This window comes from Cebidichthys violaceus, unplaced genomic scaffold, assembly GCF_023349555.1.
Source record: "Cebidichthys violaceus isolate CVI_PGR_0920_01 unplaced genomic scaffold, fCebVio1.0.p SCAF_6, whole genome shotgun sequence".
Taxonomy (NCBI): Eukaryota; Metazoa; Chordata; class Actinopteri; order Perciformes; family Stichaeidae; genus Cebidichthys; species Cebidichthys violaceus.
The window spans coordinates 12,801,637-12,824,815 of NW_027176816.1; the positions used below are offsets into that span (position 1 = coordinate 12,801,637).

At 42.5% G+C, this 23,179-nt stretch overlaps 1 protein-coding gene across 2 annotated transcripts; it reads left to right on the forward strand.

Annotated features, from left to right (window-relative positions):
* The first annotated feature begins 716 nt into the window (after positions 1–716).
* Positions 717–22,597, forward strand: fam131c (family with sequence similarity 131 member C). 2 transcript variants are annotated; one of them, XM_068733477.1, is made up of 6 exons: positions 717–954; positions 2,546–2,610; positions 4,864–4,948; positions 14,490–14,735; positions 15,002–15,091; positions 22,123–22,597. In XM_068733477.1, exons 1-6 carry the CDS (start codon positions 924–926, stop codon positions 22,392–22,394), a joined length of 789 nt encoding a protein of 262 aa, XP_068589578.1. In that variant the 5' UTR covers positions 717–923; the 3' UTR covers positions 22,395–22,597. The 2 variants fall into 2 exon arrangements, with proteins under 2 accessions (XP_068589578.1, XP_068589579.1); XM_068733478.1 differs by lacking the exons at positions 717–954; positions 2,546–2,610 and adding an exon at positions 3,708–3,781.
* Positions 22,598–23,179: the final 582 nt, after the last annotated feature.

Sequence of the window (23,179 nt, forward strand, 5' to 3'; positions counted from 1 at the left end):
TATATTGAGTCTATATGTCTGAATTCTATTAAACTTAAATCTGTGGAAACTAGAAATTTAAGATCTCAGAGTTCTCGGAGCAGAAGCATCCTAATAACCATAAACAGCAATAATCAGATTCTATCTAGTCGATACAGGAAAGCCAAATTTCTGAGCATTATGTACTGATACTCTCACTGTGAACCTTTACTATAACTGCAGTGCTTAATTATATATTACTCTGTGACATACTTGACAAAAATGTGTTTGTACTTTCACTACCATTTGTTGCCATAAAGTGCCAGGCCAGATTCATTGTCAATTATTTGATTAGATATTGATTTCAGGGAAAACAGTTAAATATTCTTTCATGTCATGCATCAAAAACAGTATTGTTACATTTGTAGCAGCAAGTAGACATTATTTGGTACTTTAATGCAAGGTGCTGAATTGTTCCCATATCAAAATAGCACTAATATATTTAACATATAGCTCTGCTCTGTCATCAAGCCCTCCATTCACAGTGAGTCTCCTCCATATAGTAGGATGGAGAGGAAGAGTAGAGAGGGAGGAGAGTAGAAGAGAAAATAGAGGGGAGGAGATTCGAAATCGTCAGCAAACAGGCATTCATGCTTTCTCCCCGATTTCTTCTCTCTCTCTCTCTCTCTGTCTCCCCTCCCCACATTTTGTCTGTGTCGCTCCCTCACCTCTCTCCTCTCCTATACAGACAAGTCAGCCAATGCATCAGCCTGCAGCTCATCTGGGCATCCACTCGTACTTCCCACCTGCCTCACTTCCTCGCCTCTCTCTGCTCCTCTGCCGGCTCATCCCTCCTTTTCCTTCCCTGCCTTGTCTCCCCTTCTCCCTCCCTTTCACCCGCACCTCATCCTCCTCATCCTCAAGCCACCATGGTGAACAGATAACCGCCCGGCCGTCCTGACACCATGGGCGCCTGCCTCTGCAAAGGTCACAAAGGTCAGTGCCCGAATCCACCTGTTTTGTGTGTCCAAGTCCATGTTTCTGTTTGAGGGTTGGCTCAACCCGCAGGAAGTGTCGACAGCGGCCAACAAACATTTTAAGGAGCACAGCTGTTTCAGAAAGTTGCATCATGCTTTCAAGGGACAGCTCTGTAGGTGAGAGTCTAGACAATTAAGGAAAAATTAACAAGGTTCCTGAGGCGATGACAACCTACTGAATCACATTTTTAGCCTGGCTGAAGTGCTTGCATGTATAGTGTTGCAGAGCACAAATGAAAGCAGGCAACCGAAAACTTGTTTTCATCTGTTCTTTTCATAGCTATTGTTTGAGCTGAGTGAATCCATGGATGTCGCTTTAGAAACTCGACTCCGGGGGCAGATCAGCGGACAACAGCAGCGGCTTTAGGATATGACAGCTCCATCCAAAGCTCATATCCAATTTGAGGATGTGACTTGGGTTGCAATTTTCTCTCACGTACAGTATTTGCTGTCTGCATGGAGCGTTAGGGAGCTTTAGGTGGAAATAAGGCAGGGCTTGATATCTGGATGAAACAACGATGGCTCGGCTTGCAGTGGGGGCCTCTTTCAGGAGGAACACGAGCACTAGTTTGCGCTGTCAAAACAAAAGATTTGATCAAAAATAAAAGGGCAGTTGAAGGTGGAGGCTACCAGCGTTCTGTGACACCTCTGAACAACAATCTATGTGTTGTTTTGTCAGTGCGCCACATTTAACGTCACGTCACATTCTCACAATTTATTTCAAGCCTGAATCTGTTAGTCTCACATTATGTTGTGAGATAAGACATCTGCTTTTGTTCAGGAAGGTCCCTTTTAACAAGGTGGAGAGTGATGAGGGCAGCGCTTTCAAGCTGGGAAGAAAGAGGGAAGGCAGCTGTGAGGCTCCTGGCAGACAGCTAAGAAAACAGCGGGAGTGTGTTTGTATGTGTGTGTTTGAGTGTGTGTGTGTGTGTGTGTGTGTGTGTGTGTGTGTGTCTGTGTGACTCAGGGTGGGATTTAACCCCTTAAGGAAGGCGGGTTGGTTCACGAATCATGATGGATTTGTTGACCTGCTAATAGCGTTTGATGAGGCCAGAGCATGGATCGTGACTTAAGTAAATGGATGGCTATCACTCGTCTCTTGTTGCTGTCGCGTATCCATAGCAACAGCCAATTGTCTTGACAACATCTCCCAGGGGAAACCCCAGGCGGGTTTGTAAGTGTGTGTGTCCACGTGTCCACTGACCTTTCTAATGATGTTAATTCGCCATGGCTTTGAAGTGCGCTCCATTTCCTCTTGCCATTCATATGAACCTCATCACCGTCAATTAAAAAACAAATAGGCCGAGTGTGGGCTGGTGCAGAGTCAACTATGTAGAGAGGCTCCAGTTAAATTATGCTGAGCCTCGCTTGACCCCTGGCCATTTGTGTCAACTGGGTTTTGGCTGTAAGGACCATCACCCATGCCAAGAAACACACACACACACACACACACACACACACACACACACACACACACACACACACACACACACACACACACACACGAGCATGAATCTAACACCAGCATTTGTTTGTGTGGCTCCCCACAGAGCTCCACTATCCCATGACAGCACAGCAGGACCAGACGGAGGAAGTACAGCCGTCCTCTGTCAAGGTGAGTGAAAGCCCTCACCTTTACCTTGCAGGTTTTGGCCTGACATTGGCCTTTTCAGTGTGTCTGCCTCCCAAATGTAGACTGACAGCAAAGAGTATTGGCTTTTAGTGTCGGTTCAGTAGAATTATAGCATCTATCACTAGAACTCTTTTCAAGAGAGAAAAAAAGTCCCTCTAAAACTGTTTGATGCTGTATGAATTATTGGGGAGGCTATTTCTGTTGAATTTCTTAAACAAAACATTCAATGCTGTGAGTAACGAAAACAAATTCCTATTCATCTATGCTGTATTGGGTAAGGGGAAGAAATCTCAGAGACAGATAATCTCAAAATTCTGGGCAAATAAAACTCACACTATCTGCATTCTTATACCATAAGAGATAATTATGAAAATATATTTTTTCTGTGCTGTGGGTGAACCAACGTTTTAAATGTTTGCTGGCAGTGTTTGCTGCTGATTGAAGGAAAATCAAACGAGCAGAATATTCAATGTTCACATTGGAATGTTTTCAACACAAACAGCTGTTCCGTCTGCTCCTCAGCCAGGCTCTATCACACTTTCCATGCAGGCTTCTAGAGTGAAATGACCAACCTGATTAATCAGCATTCTCTGTATTTGTGTATTTCAAATAGTAACACCCTGCTATTAAAATGAATGTCCCCAGAATTTTACAAATTCTCAAATATATATATATATATATATATATATATATATATATATATATATATATATATATATATATAAAAAATGTAGACTTGCAATTTAGGTAAATTTGTGTATCTCTTTACTCTTCTGTCTTGTGTACTTGTTCTGTGCTTTGCTATAATGTAGCTAAAATGCTCTTTTCACAGCAGACATTTTGACATGCTATTGCAGGATAAACACAGGTGTAATTAATATTATTAATTATGGCCCTCTTCCATTTAGGTGGGCCAGGCCCCTGGTATTGTGCAAGCTGACTCATGACAGAGACACACTAAATAGAATGGGACTATAATTAATAATATTAATTACACCTGTGTTTACCCTGCTGTGACATGTCAAAATGGCTGCTCCGAAAAGAGATTTCATGTAGTGTTAGCTCAAGTTGGCTTATAGCCTTAACATTTCCAGCGTCTCCATCAGTAATGCATCAGAGACTCGTCAAAAATACATCACTCAAATTCTTTGTGGTAAGTAGAAAATAGATGAACTAACTTACAACAAACAATTTCAGAGTTATTGTTTTGTATTTCACAGTTTGATGTTGAGCTAATGGTATAGCTGTTTTGCTAGCTATCTGGACAGCTATTAGCAAAATAAACTTAAAGATATTACCACCATTGAAAAAATGAGACATTTGAGTTATTACATACTTTTACTAAAGTAGGACATGTTTGTATAGATGAATTACTTTACAACCAGCCTTTTAATAACCTTTTTATTTGCGCTACAAAGCATTATAAATAGAATACATGTTAGACCTACCAAACTGTGTCTTACAATTATTATGTAATGATACATTTACAGATTTCATGATATTAAAGAAGAATTGTTAAAGAAGAATTAATTTTGTTAAAATATAAAAAGATCAGTTTTAATGGAAAGACCAAGACCTCCTTGTGTTTGCAGTGACCACACATCTGGCAACAAAGCACTTAATGTCAAAAACAGAAAGGGCCATAATTTACCCAAGATACCGCTGGGTTTTCCCAATTTTCCAGTTTTACATTCAAGTGACTTTTATGCAGAATTTTATTGCCTGTAAAACTTAATTTGGAATGGTTTCCAGCACTTTGAAGTGAAACCATCCACTAATGTGTAAACATGTACTTATAATCCCATTTTTCTTGCAACATATTTGGGAAAAAAAATATCAAAAATACTAAACCAAGGGAAATGCATTTGCAATGCAGTTTCTCTTTCCATATTGATTACTTTTACACAAATGCCAGCTGTTATTATCATCCCAATTTTGTGTTTGTTTGTGTGTGTGGTTTGAGTCATCACACATTGCCAGAGGAGGATGTATATAAATGTGCTTATGGGTGCGTTTGGATGTGTGTATGTGTTGTTTTTTATTTATGGATCCTGGTGATTTTTATGGCTTGCTCCTATGTTAGATGAAAAAATATCTCTTTGTCATTCAAAATCCCATGTCAGAAATGGCAAATTTTAGCTATTTTAATCGTTTCCATTGGAGAAAAAGCTTTTCATCTTACATCAATGATAAAGATGTGACATTCTCTCTCCTTTTGCGCATCATATTGTGCAGGATGGCCAGAATCCGTCCAACGGCAGTGTGTCAGATAAAAGCAATGGCTATGATATCGGCGAGCTGGCCACCTCCTCTTTGATGGGTGAGACGGACACACACACACGAACATAAACAGGCTTAGGTCATGTTGTGCTTTGTTATGGATGAATTGTATGATACTGGGGAAACAGTAAGCTGGGAGATTGCGTTAGTAACCATGGAAGGTTAGCATTGTAATTTCCCTCTTCCTTTATACCCTTTCTCTCTCACACATATGCTGTATCCATCCAGACATGAGTAAACAGTCAAGTACACACGGTTCCTTCACCCATTTAATTTTTTGCTTCACCTTTGAGTCTGGCTTCCTTTTCTCATCGTGTCTGTGCCTTCTACTCTTTTTCATCCCCTTTTCCCCATCTCCACTGCTTTCCTCCCTCTGCGGGAGGTTAATTATCTGACTTAATGTGTTATGCCTTGCTGAACTTTCCCCAGTGAAAGCTCCTGTATTACCCTGACAGCATAATTATGAAGGCTGTGAAAACCTCATGAATATGTTAGACGAATACAAACATTCAGGCAGACAGCTGAGAGGCCGACACCTGCTTTGGGAATGACAGAACCGGTCCAGTAAAAACAATTTACTCAGACTTAATCACTTGTCAGTCATCATTTAAATTGGCAGAGCAAGTTCTGTGGAGTGGAGCAGTCACAAAGTGCAGCCGACAACCTGCTGAAATCAGATCACACTGCGGCGTTGTTATTATTATACTAATGGAATTACATTTAGAAGAATATCATGCAGACGTTATTGCTACATTTCATCTTCTTGTATGATGCTGTTTGATCGATGTATCACGCTGATGTGAATTTATCAACAGCAAATGGTTTAAAAAGCCCTGCTGGTGGCACCAAGAAACTGAAATGAAATCATTAGATTCCATTAATTTAATAGTGTTGCCCTGAACAAAGGAGTTAATGGCAGTTTTGTTAACCTAACAGCCTAGTAGTGAGTCTTGAGGGTGCGGGCTGCCAAGCAGTTGTTGAGATATATTGCTTCTGTTGCATGGACGGACACAGTGACTGAACAATCAGATTCCACATATATGAATGCATACGTGGCATTGATGTGTTTAGTCATGCTAACGCTGTGTCTTAAGGAAGGATGAAGCCTAATGACTTTGGTGATCCCCTGACTTTTCCTTTTGCGCCACCAGATGAAATGTCTCAACAACTGTTGGATAGCTGTAACAACTTTGGTGAAACTTTAACTTGTCATCTAGCGCCATCATCTGCTCAAATTTTCAATGTGTCCAATGCTATGGTATATGATGAAATACAGGCAATACTAATGGCATTCCCATCAGCCTGAACATGGTAAACAAAATAGGCTACTGGTTAAATTGCCCTTCGTGTTTGCTATGCTTCATGTATAAAGCAATGAAACGCTTTTAATTTGCTTTTTTTATTAGTTCAGTCTACCACAACCTGAAATCAACACTGTAGTTGCTTTCAAATTACAGTTATTACCAATTAGATCCCCTTTAGGATGTGATACAATTTTGTTTTCTAGAACTATTCCTGTGTTGGCTGGTAAATAACAAAGCTCTGAATGCAACACCTACACTCCATGTTTGTTCAGCCCCTTTGTTTCCTCACAGCAACAGCAGGGAGTGATACCTCACAGTATGCAATATATGTCTATTTTTGTAAAGGGACTTATTCCGAATGGATTGTGGTTGCATTATTGATGATAACACTGTCTTGTAACATGATAAACAAGTCTGCGAAATCCATACATTTCTTACAGCATCCACAGAAATGTCAGTATTGTTGATCCTGCCTCTTCCATTAAAGCTGTGACATTACAGTGGGGCATTTCAAAAATGTTTGATTGGTTAAATTTTATACAACAAAATGTTGGCAACGGTGAGTACAAACTCCTGTTACACAGTACAGGTATTCAACTACCAGAAAATGCTTATTTTCCATAGAACCCCCCACTTTACAGCTGCTATAATAACTATATTTTACTTGCTCCTAGAAATAAGACCACTGATAATTTTTAGCACATTCTCAGCTCTATGGAACGTTTTAATGTCTTTCAGCCCATTGTTTGGTTTTACTGCCCACATCTTTACTTTGGTTCAGTCTCACAGCTCTCATCAACCTCGATTCCAGACACGTTTTCAGCAAAAAACTGCTATTAACTGCTACCTGCCGAGCATTAATGCAGGTTTAATTTTTATGCTACTATCTAATATCATGAAAATGTTTTGTCAAACGCATGATTATTCTGTGAATGGGGTGTGATGGCAACCTGATACAATCTGCTCATTTTGACACAGCAGTGTGGAGAATAAGGCTAAAATATAAAATTCGACAAACAAATGGAATTTTCCTGCGGTGTGCACAAAAGAACACAGAGAAGAGTCAGTGGGTGTTGAGCTCAAATGAAAATAACATGTCAGGATTTTTTTTTTGTTCTCTCTCTTTCACTCCAACTCTCTTGGCTCCGTTATTTTATTAAGTGTTTCAATATCTTGTTGCTCTGTCCTCTCTCTCTTCTTTCTCTTCCAACCTTAACCTTTCCTCCTCGTTCTCTTTTTCCACCTTTGCCTTTTCAACCTTTGCTTTTTCGTCCTTTCACATTATGTTTAATTTACCTGTTCTGCAATTATGACCAAGGTATCCTGTCCTGTCGCGTTCGCTTTAACCCCTCATTCCCCTCGACCTTTTCTACCCTTGTCTCGTGTGATTAAAATAAATGATGGCTCCATTGTAGTTTTGCCCAGTGATTCTACAGGTTATGAATAACATATTACTGTAGAGATACAGGGTCACAGCACCTCTATTAGATGCTGCTTGAATCTTGACATGAGTCCATTAAGTTAAAGCAACAGAGCTGATGATTTGAGGCTTGGATTTGAGTCAGTCACAATAATAACAATTACTTAAGACTTGAAATTTGAAAACAAACAGATTTTATTTCTCAAGTTTTGAATGAAAAAAAGACAGGCCTTGCATAGTGACTCAGCTTGAACGTTTAATTATTAGATGTGCTCTGACAAAACATGAAGCGAAAAAGTAATTGGAAAGATGCAGGTGAGCGCGATCTGTTGCTAGCTAACAGCTAATGTCGGCACAGTTGGTACATCGGCTGTTTGGAGCGAATCAACACTGACAGGTCTAAAAATAAACTACAAAATAAAATTTGAAAAATAAGAGCAAAGTTGTCTTGTGTTGTCTTATTGTGAGTCAAATTAAATATTTCATTTTGTTTAATTTCCATTATAGGTTTTCTATCCTTGTGGGCTTCTTACAGTGCTGTTGAAGTGCTATCCGTAATCATCAATTCACTAACAAGGACCACACCATACAACGAAAATAGGTTTCGAGAGGTTTATTGCGAGAGGGGTGAAGGGGTCAAGGTAGAGGGATGAAGGGATGTGGGGTAAGGGTCGAGGTAGAGGGACGAAAGGGTCGAGGTAGAGGGATGAAGGGATGTGAGGTAGGGGTCGAGGTAGAGGGATGAAGGGGTCATGGTAGAGGGATGAGGGGATGTGGGGTAGGGGTCGAGGTAGAGGGATGAAGGGATGTGGGGTGGGGGTCGAGGGATGAAAAGGATGTAGGGTAGGGATGAAAGGGTGTAGGGAAGAAGAAGGGAGGAGGGTAGAGAGGGTTGTAGAAAGAAGGCTGTGGGAAGCTATGGTGGACCGTTGGTGTCTGCTGCCTGGCGGGAACGGAGGGATGGAGACTCTAGAGTGGGGGCCGTCTCTTGACGGCCCCCACTCTAGAGTCTAGATCACGGAATCAGGTGCCGGTGGGCATTTCTAATGTTGTTCGGATTGGAGCGGATGTAGGAGAGGTATGCGGGGGAAGACCAATGACCGAGAATCTTAATGATGTGGTCGGGAATTCCTTGGCTCAAAGCGGTGGAGGCGGCGCCGATGTGAAAAGAATGGCCCAAGGGGGGTATTCCTGATCTGGCTAGTATGTGGCGGAAGTGGTGGTGAAACCATGAACGCGTGGCCCCTTTGCCCGTCTCTGTGGTAAACAGGGGATCTTGCGGAGAGGTTTGGCTAGCTGATCTCAAGGTTATGTAGTCACGGATTGGTTCGTACGGACTTAGGAACGAGTTTAGTCGGAAGAGGTAGATGGGTTGAGGTGGACCGTGTTGGTTGGTCTTGCTGCATTTTAGGTGATAGATGACGTTGTTGGGAGGATGAATTGAGATGTCAGAAATGGTGGCATGTCGTAGCGGGTGGTGGTCGGAGTTTGAGGCGGTGAACTTGGAGCAGCAAAGGAAGCCGAAGAAGGCCAGCAAGAACATGGACTCGAAAACTTTGTCCATGGAGGGAGACAAGTAGCCTGATCAGAGTGTATGGATGCAGCGGGTGAGGAGGTCCGAGGCAAACATTGAGGCATTGGGCGTGGTTTGGGTTTACGGAGACCTTTGAGTAGCATGCCTATGTGTGAGTGGGTAGAAAGTGGGCACAGGACAGTTTAGTGAAAAAGTTAATAATACTTAAGTAAACCTGTATGGTGGAGGATTTTATTTTGAGGAGGGAATGGGCGAATGTGATGAAGTTTGTGAGGGTAAGGATGTTGAGTGACGGGAATGGAAGGCTGAAAGAGGTGTGGAAAGCTTTGAAGCGGTTCCGTCCGGTGAGGTACGAAGAGAGTATTTGGGGGGCGACGCTGTTGAGGATAGCGTCTCGGGAGGCGGAGATTAGGCATTCCAGTTGGATCTTGTGGGAAAGTTCGTCTGGGCGGAATTGAGCTTGGCTTGAGTAGTCGCGAATGGGTTCGTACGGACTTGGGTATGAGTCTTTTCGGAAAGGTCGTGGGCTGGATTGGGCCGTGTTGGTTGGTCTTGCGGCATTTGAGGCGATGGACGACTGTTGGGAGGATGGATGTGATGTTTGATGCAGTAGCGTGACGCAACGGATGGTGGTTGGAGTTTGAGGCGGTGAACTCGGAGCAGCGAAGGAAGCCGGCTAGAACGTGGACTTAATACTTTGTCCATGGAGGGAGACAGATAGCCTGAGCAGAGTGCATGGATACCCCGGGTGAGGAGGTCCGAAGTGAGGGGCAGACATTTAGGCATAGGGCGTGGTTCGGCTTACGGAGACCTTCGAGTAGCGTAGCAGAGGCTGGGCACGGAGTTGCGAAGAAGTTAATTCCGCTTATGTAGACCCATATGGTGGGTGACTTTATCTTAAGGAGGGAATGGAAAGTTCGTAAGGGTAAGGATGTCAAGTGACGGATGGTGGAAGGCTGAAGGAGACGTGAAAAGCTTCGAAGCGGTTCTGTCCATTAAGGTGCAATGGAGTGTTTTGAGGGGCGACGTTGAGGATGCCAACTTGAGAAGCAGAGATTAGGTGTTCCGGTTGCGGGGTCTTAGTCTACGCATGAACGTCATTGTGTTTAGACGATGTGACCGTCCTTTATTAATATCTATGACGGGGCTATTGTCCGAGTAGGTGGCAATGGTCTTTTGACCGTTCATGCCCTGAAAGAATGGCTGCAATGACTACGGGACACGTTTCGTAGATCGGAAGGAGTGAGGGATGAGAATTGAGGCGGCCATGCAGCTCGGCACCACTTGCCACCGTGGAGGCCGCCGAAGCTGATGGAGGGTGCTGCATCTGTGAAAAGCTGGATGTCTTCTGGCTTGGTGATGTGTTAGTCGTAGAAGGAGATGTCGTTCCGAGAGGAACTGGTGTCGTGGTTTACCTTGATTTTTGCGTGCTTCGTCAAGTGTGACGTGGTCGTTGTAGTGTTCAGAAATTTCTCAAACAGAGTGGAAGAAGGCCAAAGAGGAGAAGAAGGCCACTGAGGAGAAGAAGCAGCAGCCCCCCCCCCTTGCACTCTTTGTTCCATCAGCAAGCACGGCAGGAGTCAGCAGGTCCAGGTCAAAATCAAAAGTATTTAATATTGTTAACAGAAGCCAAAACAATCACAAACCAAATTACACTATCGATAGTAAAATATTTCAAGAAATATGAGACCTCATTCACACCACAGGACAGATTGATGTATCTGCCCCATGGTACGAAGGAAGTCTTAGTCTCTCGGGGGACAAACAGCTCCTTTGTCCCGCCAAAGTTACATTCCTAAGCCTATCGATCAGCTCCACAATTGGCTGAAGTCCAATGAGCTCCTCCTTGGATCCTGACCCATTGTCCTGGGCAGACACTTCTGTCAACTACTTTCTTCCCCCGCAGGTTTACACCTTCTGACATTCCTCCTTATTTCTTCTTTTCTGAGAGGTAGTTGGGTGTGCCGTGGGAAGGTATCCGATTTTGTTTAATCGGTCCAAAGTATCTATCTATTTATCTATCTATCTATCTATCTATCTATCTATCTATCTATCTATCTATCTATCTATCTATCTATCTATCTATCTATCTATCTATCTATTAGTTAGTTGCATCAAATAATTTGCCATTGTTGAGCGTCTGAGCCTGCGATATAATGGCTGGCTAAGTAATTAAATACTCTTCTGTGCCTGTGGGCGGTGGTAGGTAGCGTAATAATGATCTTGGTGTCTGCCTTAGGCGACCAGCTTCTTGGCCTGCTATGTACCTACCTGTTCCCTGTTGGAGCAGTCTGTGTAGCTGGTGGAGGTGGGAGGAGTTAGCCAAAGTGGGTGGGACATGAAAGGTAGAAGTAAGGGAAAAGGAAAGGATGCTGGGATGAATGTAAGATCTTTAGCATGATCTTTAGTACGTACAATTGGTACCCGGTTAGGGTAATGAGGCCGGTACCAAGGTTTTGAATCGATCCTTTTCAGGACTAGTCGCAAATAAATATCTGTTAAACTACATGTGGGAGTCAGAGGTACGGCGTTCAGTGGGGGAAAGTGAAGTTGTGCAAGTTTGGATGCTGCTTCCGATCTGCTGTTAGCCTTGACTTAATTGTGTTTTAGAGAAGGGCTGTCGACTGTGTCGCTGGAAGTTGTTCCATGCTGTACTGACTCTGGCTGTGAAAGAAGATTTCCTGATGCCAGTTTGATGCTGAATTTGTAGATTCTGGCTTTGGCAGGTAGTGTTGGACGTAGTAAGGAATTACCGCAAGTAAAGGAGGGTCTGTTGCGTTTGGCGCTGTCATACCCACATGCCTGGGTTAATAGTAAAGTTTTGGGGAAAATATTGCAATGTGAGCTCTGGCACAGGGGGAGCTTGAAGTGGGTGGTATACAACCTGGCTCTCTGAAGGGACTGATGTAGGTCTCTGAGCGTCTTCGGCCGTGTGATGCGTCATGACGTCATCGGTGCGCCCCTAACGTGGCGTAGGGAAACCCAGAAGTGCTCTGGAGGCTCGGAGAGTTGTGCTACGAGTGCTTTAATAGCTTGGAAAGTTGTGCTTTTTTAAGCAGACTGATGCAAGGCGTGTTGCGTTGGATGATTGCGTTCTTCGTTTGAGAGAACTGTCTGCTCGGAGAAGTGGAATATGGAGCGACGGAATGGTGAATCGCGGTGGTTTCGCCCGTCGTTCGAGCACCTGGATCTCCGGCGGTCGGGATTGGGGTTGTAGGGGAAAGGATAGGGGGATTAAGTTTGAGGGGTCGGATGCCGAAACCGGGATCTCCCCCCCGGGCTGTTGGAAGGTGGGGGCGAACGACTTCGGAGTTGATGGAGAATGGTTATCGAGAGCCGCGGGGAACGTGGATGGCTACACGCAGCCGAGGTTGCTGGCAACGAAGCGTGGTGAGAGAAGGTGGGAACTACGGGACTTCGGGACAAGGCTGGTCGTCTATGGAGCTAAATCTAGGTCAAAAGTTTTGATCATTTGAAAAAATAATTTTAACCTGAAAGTTCAAGTTGTGGTCTTGAACATTGAAAAATACAACAATGTATTCAAAATAAAAATAAGTGAATAAAAAGTTATTTTGGGTCGAATATAATTTTGATTCAGTTCTGGAATTTTTTTGGATACATTTATTTTTTTCATTTTTCACCTTCATATATATTTTGATATTTGAGGTCTTGTATTTTTCAGTTTCAGATTTTATATTTTCAGATTCAAATTTCTTTTTTTTGGTTTCAAATCTTTTTTTCACTTTCAGATTGTTTTTTTCAGTTCAGACTTTAGACCCTGATCTAGCGTGGGGGCGTGGCTTTGACTGAGAGGGGCGTGTCATCATGAATGACAGCATCACAAAGAAGGCTGAGGACCCTCCTCAACAATGTTGCCTTCAGGTAACGTGGGCACCTCAAGAATTATGATTGAACACTTTCTATACACCATATTCACGTGAATGCAGTGGGGAAAAACTGTGAGCGCCAGCTATCCTGAAGGAAACTTCAGAGGGAACCAGCTACTGGTTCGATTGGTCTTTCGCTCCTATACCCAGGTCGGACGACTGATTTGCAAGACCTCAAATATCAAAATATATATATGAAAGTGAAAAATTAAAAAAATAAATTATGTTCAACCCAAAAAACCTTTTCATTCACTTATTTTTATTTTGAATATATTGCTGTATTTTTCAATGTTCAAGACCACAACTTGAACTTTCAGGTTCAAATTAATTTTTCAAATGATCAAAACTTTTGACCTGGATTTAGCTCCATAGTCATCCGAAAGGGTTGAGAAAGAGCCTTTGAGCAAAGGTAAGCGGTTTTAAGATTTTGCTTGTCTGTCGTACATCGTATTAAAGCCCAGTCGAAGTTTGGTTGTTGTCTGTCATATTTTGTGTTGAAGCTGAGTCAGAAAGCGTTTGCTCGTATGTCTTACTTCATGTTGAAGCTGAAATTAGAGAGCGTTTGCTCGTATGTCGTACTTCATGTTGAAGCTGAAAGCAGAGAGCGTTTGCTCGTATGTCTTACTTCAAGTTGAAGCTGAAATCAGAGAGCGTTTGCTCGTATGTCTTACTTCATGTTGAAGCTGAAATTAGAGAGCGTTTGCTCGTATGTCTTACTTCATGTTGAAGCTGAAATCAGAGAGCGTTTGCTCGTATGTCGTACTTCATGATGAAGCTGAAATCAGAGAGTGTTTGCTCGTATGTCGTACTTCGTGTTGAAGCTGAAATCAGAGAGCGTTTGCTCGTATGTCGTACTTTGTGTTGAAGCTGAAATCAGAGAGCGTTTGCTCGTATATCGTACGTCGTGTGGAAGCTGAGTCAAAGAGGAAGTGAACGGGTTCGTTGTGCTTCAGTACTTGTGCCGGGAAATGGGTTGTATCCGGGGCGTGGTCCCCGTTCCTGAACCAAGTTTATGAAACTAAATGAAAATTTACAATTCTCTCCAAATTCACCTTTGGTGCCATTACACTGTAATTTTCAACCTTAATGGAACTCTGCATCAGACTGCAGCGGCAGAAACCCCTCTTTCATGCTTCAGGTCATGCAAATCAGGAGAAAATGTTGACCTTCAAAGTCTGAATTATGCCAAAGTATTCTTCTCAATTCATAGCTATACTCATTCTTCTGTGTCTTCTTTACCATTTCCATATTCCTGTCCCTTAATGTGACATTTGATTCTTCCTTCTCTATCACCTACTGTACACCATTGCATGTTGCCTATAACTTTAGCTTTTCCTCAAATTGTCTCCGTATATCCTCTGCTACCACACTGACTGTCCATGTCCATCTAATCCACGTTATCATAATGCTGCCCTCCTTGTCTTCCTCTTATTTAGGTCTGGTGGCCACAATAAAGGAGCATGTCACCAAGCCGACTGCGATGGCACAGGGGCGAGTTGCTCACCTGATTGAGTGGAAAGGTTGGGGTGGAGGCGGCGAGGCCAGAGGAAGCGGGGGCGGTTGGAGCGGGAACTGGGGTAAAGGCAGCGGAGGCTGGGGGGGTGTGGGGACCGAGCTGCATGAGGATGAACAATTCTACTCCCAAATGACGGACGAAATCAAGGAAGCTCGCTTCGCTGCAGGTGAGACAAACAAATTAATTCAATTTAAGGAAAACAAGTCGTGGTCGGTGGAGATGGAGTGATAGTCAAATCCCTGTGGGCATTGTTTCTGTTTGATTGGCCTGTGCAGAGAGAGCGTCTACAAAAATCAATATCCCTTAAGATGTGCCATGACAGTGACTCAAATCTAGAGCACTTATTCGATTTCCCTTTGTTTGTGATGGTGGTAAAAAACAACTGGGGGTCCACTTCTGAGAAAAGGAATATCAAACGTGTTTGTTTCACAGGAGTAGCAGAGCAGTTTGCCTTGGCCGAGGCATCCATGAATGTGTGGTCCCTGAATGACAGCTTAGAGCAGCCCTCCACCAGTTTACAAGGTTTGTCATGTAAAAGAGCTTTTGGTCTAAAATGTCTCTTTTTAACTTAATGTTAGATTTATTAATGAGGTCTAGTGCAAACTTTGCAGATCTGTTGTGTCTGAAAACAATTGAATCAAAAGATTAAAATGAACCATTTCTGCTGTAATAGTGTGGCTTTGGCTATTATTGTAAGTCTTTTTTTAGACAGATAAGACATAACAGACAGAATCAATACCTGCTGTACAACTTAAATAATGTTATGTGTAATGCAAAAATATATGATATGTTATATGTTAGATATGTATGGAAATTTTTTCAAAGACCAGGTTTGCTCTTATCCACAGGAGCGGACGAATCCTGAGCGTGATGTGTGCATCACTGTCAGATGTTTTTTTTTTTAATTCCGTTTTTTAACTTTACTAATGGCATTGCTGTAATGTCACACAGTTTGTTGGCCCCAGAGTGAAATTTCTTCAATTTTAAAGCACTGCCATGAAATTGTGTACACACATTCATGGTCTCCAGAGGATGACACCTGTTGACTGTGGTCATACCATGACTTGTTATTAGGCTTCACCACCTCAAGCTCAACCTAGACAAAACTGAGCTACTGTTCCTCCCGGGGAAGAGTTGCCCGCACCGGGACCTGTCCATCACCATTGATGATACCGTGGTGACGCCAACTCGGACTGCGAGGAACCTGGGTGTGACCCTGGATGACCAACTGTCATTCTCGGCAAACATTTCATCCGTTACACGCTCCTGCAGATTCCTGCTCTACAACATCAGGAGGATTCGTCCCTTCCTGACTGACGAGACGGCGCAGGTTCTCATCCAGGCTCTTGTCATCTCCCGCCTGGACTACTGCAACTCTCTACTCACCGGAGCCCCGGCGTCGGCCATCAGACCTCTGGAGCTTGTCCAGAAAGCTGCAGCTCGCCTGGTGTTCAATCGCCCCAAGTTCTCCCACACAACTTCCTTTCTCCGTTCTCTACACTGGCTACCTATAAGAGCTCGCATCCAGTTTAAGACTCTGGTGCTAGCCTACAGGGCAGTGAAAGGAACAGCTCCTTCCTATCTCCAGGCCATGGTCAAGCCTTACACCCCCGCCCGACCACTTCGCTCTGCTGCCTCGGGGCGATTGGTGGCCCCGTCGCTCAGAGGTCCTGGCGGCCGATCGACCCGGTCACGGCTGTTTTCTGTCCTGGCCCCACAGTGGTGGAATGAACTTCCCACTGACGTCAGGACAGCGGAGTCGCTGCCCATCTTTCGGGGCAGGCTGAAAACCCACCTCTTCAGGAAGTGCTACCCTGAGCCTTCCACTTAGCGCTTATTGTTTTCATACTAGCTTGTTGCACTTATTGTATTCGTACTACTTATAGCACTAACTGTTTTTCTTGTTTCTGCACTGTACTTTGGCTCTGAGTTATGCTCTGCTTCATGCTCTTAGATGCTTGTTTGGGAAAGGAAATGTACTTATGACTTCTGGTGACTAGTAGTTCTTTTGATTACCAATGTTGAATGCACTTATTGTAAGTCGCTTTGGATAAAAGCGTCTGCTAAATGACTGTAATGTAAATGTAATGTAATAATAAACAAAATGATGTCCATATTTTGATCAACCTCTACCCTACTTTGAGCATAAAGGGGACATATTGCAGAGCCTGGGCTACAAAGTCATGCCAGCTGTTTGTACAAACTCCAAACACAACTCTGACAAAACTATATATATTTCCAAATATCAAAATCCATATAGCGCCCCCTGGGCAGACCCACTCTCCACATTTATGCCTCTAACGCTGTGCTCTGTAGCTCAATGCTAACATACGTTAGCTCAAAAGATCGCCAGTAACCTGAGGATTACAGGGATATGACTCATATTCCACTACGACACAGCATCACTGAGTTATGAGCTATCAGACACCAGCAATACCAAACTCAATATCGATTATCATCATAAACAGCACCTTACTTTTTGATGTTTTGCAGCGAAAGGAGAAATATTTCCGTTCAGTTTCGCCGTCCATGGGTACATCCCAAGTCTCTTAATTGTCATTTCCTCGATCCTTGCTTGAAGTTGTTCTGCTCCGCCATATTGACGGCCGTCCCAAAGCTCTTATTTAGCTCATAGGAGCGAGAAGAGAGGAGGGACCTCTGAGGAGCCATGTGCGATGACCCACGAGAACAGACTTCCAGGGAGTGTTTTAATGGCGGACACGCCTCCTCTTTGTTCATCAGTTATGTGATTGGACGCTGCAGCCAATTGGACTGATACGATTTTTTTCAACATGTAAACAGCGAAGACGGATCGCAGATTAAACTTCTCATCCCAACCGCTTCACACTCAGCTGCGAAAACCGATCCAGTGTGTGCTGGAGGTCACAGCCCGATGAAGACATCAGGATCACATCATCTGCAAAAAGCAAGGATGCAATCCTCAGCCCACCGAACTGTAAACACTCCTCCCCACGACTACGCCTTGATATCCTGTCCATGAATACCACAAACAGGATTGGTGACAAAGCGCAGCCCTGGCGGAGGCCAACCCTCACCGGATACGAGACCGACTTACTGCCGAGAACCTGGACACAGCTCTCGCTATGGGCGTACAGGGATTGGATGGCCCCAAGAAGTGGCCCCCTCACCCCATACTCCCGCAGCACCTCACACAGTATCTCCTGGGGGACCCGGCCATACGCCTTCTCCAGGTCCACAAAACGTATGTAGACCGGATGGGCGTATTCCCAAGCCCCCTCCAGGATCCTTGCGAGAGTGAAGAGCTGGTCTGTTGTTCCACAGCCAGGACGGAATCCGCATTGTTCCTCTTCAATCCGAAGTTCGACTATCGGCCGAACCCTCCTTTCCAGCACCTTGGAGTAGACTTTACCAGGGAGGCTGAGTAGTGTGATATCGCGATAATTGGCACACACCCTCTGGTCCCCCTTTTTGAACAGGGGAACCACCACCCCGGTCTGCCACTCCCCAGACCTCCACGCAATGTTGAAGAGACGTGTCATCCAAGACAGCCCCTCCACACCCAGTGCCATCAGCATTTCTGGACGGATCTCATCAATCCCTGGGGCTTTGCCACTGTGAAGTTGTTTGACTACCTCAGTGACTTCCACAAGGGAAAATGATGAGGCTCCCCCATCAGCCTCCAGCTCCACCCGCGAAAATCGTGAGATTCCGCGATAATATGCGTAACAACCATGGATGTATAAAGAGAACAACAAACACATAAAAGGTTACTTTACCTGTCCGACGTTGAATTGCTGTTGATTTGGTAATATTTCCCTGTTTTTTGAGACATTTTTAAGCTTCAATATAGAATCTTACATTTTTGTGGTCAAAGCAAAATATAAGAAGAAGAAGAGAAGTGTAGAAGAAGAGCAACTAGAAAATGCATTTCCTGCTGAAAATGCGTTGGAATGTTGAAAGCTGCAATGAATTGCAAAAAGCATTGCTGAAAATACAGAAATGGGAGACACCTGTCTGAAAAATGTTGAAGCCCGAAAACATTTAAACTGCAGATGAAAACCCTTCTAGTTGAAACGTCCGACTATGGTGTCAGTAGCTGAAAATATGAGAAAGAAGAAGGCTTTGAAAGTTGAAGAAGTTTAACAGGATTTGAAGATTTTCTCCATAGATATCCCATTCAAAAAAATTGCAAAAAGCTTAATTCAAAAAGCTTAAAGTTTACAAACATGAAAAATCATATCACCCTCTCCTGAAAGAGCTGAACATTTTGATATTCTAACGGTTTCTGTGGCTTAAAAAATTTCAACAGTAGTGATATTTGTAGTAGTAGTAGTAGCAGTAGTAGTAGTAGTAGTAGTAGTAGTAGAAGTTGTAGTTGTAGTAGAAGTATTATTAGTAGTAGAAGTATTAGTAATAACAAGAAGTAGTAGAAGTAGTCGTAGTAATAGCTGTAGTAGTGGTTGTTGTATTTAATCTAACAGTAGTAGTAGTAGAAGAAGTAGTAGTATTAGTAATAGTAATGGCAGTATTTGAAATAGCAGTAATAGCAGTAGTAGAAGTACTAGTAGCCTTTGTACAAATAGCTGTAGTAGTATTAGTACTGGTAATAGCATGAATAGCAGTAGTAGTATTAGTAGTAGCAGTTGTAGTATAAGTAATAGTAGTACTGGTCGTATTAGCAGTAGTGGTAGTAATAATAGCAGTAGTAGTAATGGTAATAGTTGCAACAGCAAAAATTGTAGTAGAAGTAGTAGTAGTATTAGTAGCAGTAGTAGTAATACTAGAAATATTAGCAGCAGTAGTAGTAGTTGTCGTAGTATTAGTAAGAGCATTAATTATTTCAACAAAAAAGCCTCATTTTGAGCTTAATGTTTAAATACAGTTAATCCATGGGGCTTTTATTTTGAAAGGGTGGGGCTGGGTGGGTTAGACAGGAGGAGAGGAGACTGAATCATAATGTTAGATAAACACAAACAGGTTATTAAATGACAGGCTTCATCAAAAGCATTTCAGTTGGAATTCATTCGGTGGGGCTTGTACTTTAAAATGGTGTGTGTGTGTGTGTGGGGGGTCCTCTAAAAGTCTCTAATACCTGAATGACTGTATAAGAGATACACACACAGAGAGAGAGAGACACACAGAGATATAGAGTGAGGCTTGTGTCTGTGAGTCTGTGTGTTTATAAACATCAGTAATTAGCTCAAGCACGAACACCTGTGAGCCTGCCGCCTTTTCATGAGAAAAGACTGGGAAACACCTGTCAAACAAAACCCCAAAAACCCCATAACCATAGCCCCTATTGCTCCAATATTAATACTGGAGAGGGAGGATGACTTGAAGAACAGATCATGCGAAAATTGTGTCTGTAGTATAAAAAAAAGTGGCTTCAATGGCGATTTAGAAATGGGGTACGGTTGTCTGTGCAAGACTTTTTTGAAGTACGTTTTAACATTGGGGTCTATGGAGGAGAAAGTTGGTTTTCCTCTCAAGTAAAGGCTTTTGTGCCAAATGTGTAAATCTGTGGGATTCCACAGTCATATGTCTACGACAAGGACAAGATTAGCTACGTTTCCATCCAAAGATTATGCATCAAGAGTGAAAATTGAGGAGTCAGTCGCAAAAGACAAATATTTGTTTCACAGGAATCTCAGGCTCCTCTTCACTCTAGCGGTGACATCACGCACTCTAAGCTGCGCAATACACACCCATTATAAAAGCAGAAAAGGACTGAAAAACACATAAAAGCAAAATAGCTGCAGTTCAAAAAGTGTAAAAGTTATCAAAATGATTATAACATACAATCACTGATCAGGGTTTTTCTCAACATTTGAAAGTTTAAATGGTGTCTGTAGCTGAAAGTATGAGGAAGTAGAAGGATCTGAAAGTTGAAAAAGTTTAAGAGGATTTGAAAAGTTTCTCCATAGACATCCCATTCAAAAAATAAGTTGCAAAATGCTTAATAATTAAAAAGTTTAAAGATTAGAAATATGAAGAGACATAGGGGTGTCCTTAAAAAGCTGAACATTTACATAGTTGAACGGTTTCTGTAGCTGAAAAAAATTTTGAAGTTATTAAGTGTCAAAATATGTACGACGGAAGAAATAGTTGAAGAATAAAGATTCGAAGAACAATACTTGGAATGCTGAATCAGCATTCCAACAATAACAGAACAAGCATAAACCCGACACAGGGGCTCTCGCACGCCCTCTTTTTTGAGGCAGAGGTAGTGTTTGCCTCCCCTGTGTGCTTTCTGCGGTTTCTGTCAGATCAGAAACACTAAATAGGTTCTACACATACGTGAAATACAGTTACCTATTCTATGTAAAGAAAGGACATATAATAAAAGTGTCTACAAATATTACAGTTGTGACAAACAATGAGACAGCAAAAGACATGCGCTCAACCCAGTTTGTGAGGGATTGCTCGTCGCTGCCTCACCTCACGTGTCTCCTCTGTTTGAACAGGACATGCGACAGGACAGCGATTATAAAAATGCTTGAAATGATTGGAATCATACAGAAATTACATTTATAGCTCAGATCAGTAGAGAAATAATAATATTTATTTTATTTTAGCATTATTTTTTTTTTACTTTTCATGATGACAGGTGAGGTGATGGTTCCCCGGAGAGGATTCACTTTATCAAAGAAAAAATTTGCCCAGAGACTGTTCATATATTGTGCTATGATCTGAGAGAGTTTAAACCTTGAGGCTACATCATTCCTAAAAATACATATCCTGAAAGTGCTTCTTTTTTTTTGACGGAAATTAAAATTTTCAATTTGTGCTGTGTGCCATCCTAATTTACTCTTAACCAGTGACATATATACTGATAATTACACATCTGAACAAATTTCACAAGTGTTCCCTTTATTATAGCACCAAAATAATTTAAATAGACCTTGTAGTTGCACAAATATACTCATTTTAGTATGGCTTTGCAATTTTCGAGCAGAGGCCTAAAAATAGGCCTGGGGTCCAAGAGGTTTTAATGCTGATATTACTTGTTAACATGCAGTGCATTTCACAGTCCATAGCTAGATAACTACTTTCAGTATGTAAATGACACTTAACTTTGCCAATCAACATTTTAAGGCGCCAGATTTGCCTTAATAACTAAAACAAATCCCAAATATATGGTTGCCTTCAGTTAGTCTTTTTCATTGTAATTACTATTTGAGCACATATTCAAATGCTGTTTTTGAAGCCATACTTGCAAAATTAGATTTGTTTGAATTTGTTTGAACTGAACAAAATAAAAACATTTATCCTCTATCCATATATTGTACCAACTTTGGAGGAAATTCACTGTATTTAATTGGATTTATAGTAATATGTAATCTATATTAAAAGCTACATGCAGCAGCTGGTTCAGAATAAATTACACTTTTTTTGATCCAAGTCAAGCACTGAGTGCATTTCTATTTCTAGCATGTACTAGTGTGAGGGGTTTCTAAAATCTCTACGACCTGAAAGGGCCCAGCTGTCACTGTTTGTCAAAGTTCAAATCCTTTTCTTCAGTGTTTTCAAGTATCCACCATTTGATTAACATTGTTATTATTCTTCCTCAGCTGCACAAAGCCACTTCTTGTCCCAGTTCCTGCTGGATGGTGGAAGCGTCAGCGTTCCTCAGCACCTGTACAGCATCCACGCCCAGACTTATGGTGACAACTGGGCGGCCAACCTGGTCTGTCCGCCAGTGGTCCACACCATTTCCCCGACGTCCAACACCCAGCAGGACAGATATTGTCCCCTCGAGGGCAGCAGCACTGCGACTGCAGAGGCTGCTGTCCGACACGTAGACAGCAGCTCGCTATCCGAGGATGACGTTTTTTATAACTAGGCTTAACAGGAAAGCGAGCAATCTTGATGGCAATCTCTAAAACAAGCCCTACTTGGAGGACTTGAGTCCCATCCACCAGCAATGGCTGACCCAAAACATAAAGGCAGACATTTGTGAGATATCTCGAGAGGCAATTCCCTGAAATGGCTGGCCTGGGGAGGTTTCAGCGCCTGGTCCTCAGATACAAAGACTCCAAATTGTATTTTCTCCCATGTTGAGGCATGTACTTTTGTGAATGTACATAGTTCTATTGTTAATTTTTATTTTTATTCAGCATACAATAAAACACCAAAGCAGTATAGAGTAAAGAAAATAACATCAAATAAATTGAAAATGTGTCTTCTTTGAGGTTTGTCAGCTGAATCTAGAGGGAAGAAGAAGTATGTTGTAAAGAAATCTTAAGCCCAATTATCTGTCTGGGTCTCGACTATGATTAGCTAATATTCACACTTTTCTGTCTAACGGTGCAGGAGAGGAGTGCAGAGGAAAAACAAGTGTAGAAAAACACAGTACAGAACCATCACTGTGTCGGTGTGTATTTCCTCATGTATGTCAGCATGCCTGTGTTTGAGAGATGGTTGGAGATTGGAGGTGTTAGTGTTTCTTGTCATGGTGTTTCTTTCAGCACGGGTTTACACATCACATCACATCCATCATGAAACGAGACCCCTAAGTAGAACAGTCAACTGAGTTGAGGCTTAGGTAGTTCTACAGTGCAACAACGGCTGTCGCAGCTTTGCTCTGTGAAGGAACAATGACTCCATCAAATTGGATTTGATTCTTTT

Coding starts and splice junctions, on each gene's coding strand:
- fam131c (XM_068733477.1), top strand. CDS start 924: ATGGGCGCCTGCCTCTGCAAAGGTCACAAAG. Junction 2,611..4,863: donor TACAGCCGTCCTCTGTCAAG/GTGAGTGAAAGC, acceptor CATATTGTGCAG/GATGGCCAGAATCCGTCCAA. Junction 4,949..14,489: donor GGCCACCTCCTCTTTGATGG/GTGAGACGGACA, acceptor CCTCTTATTTAG/GTCTGGTGGCCACAATAAAG.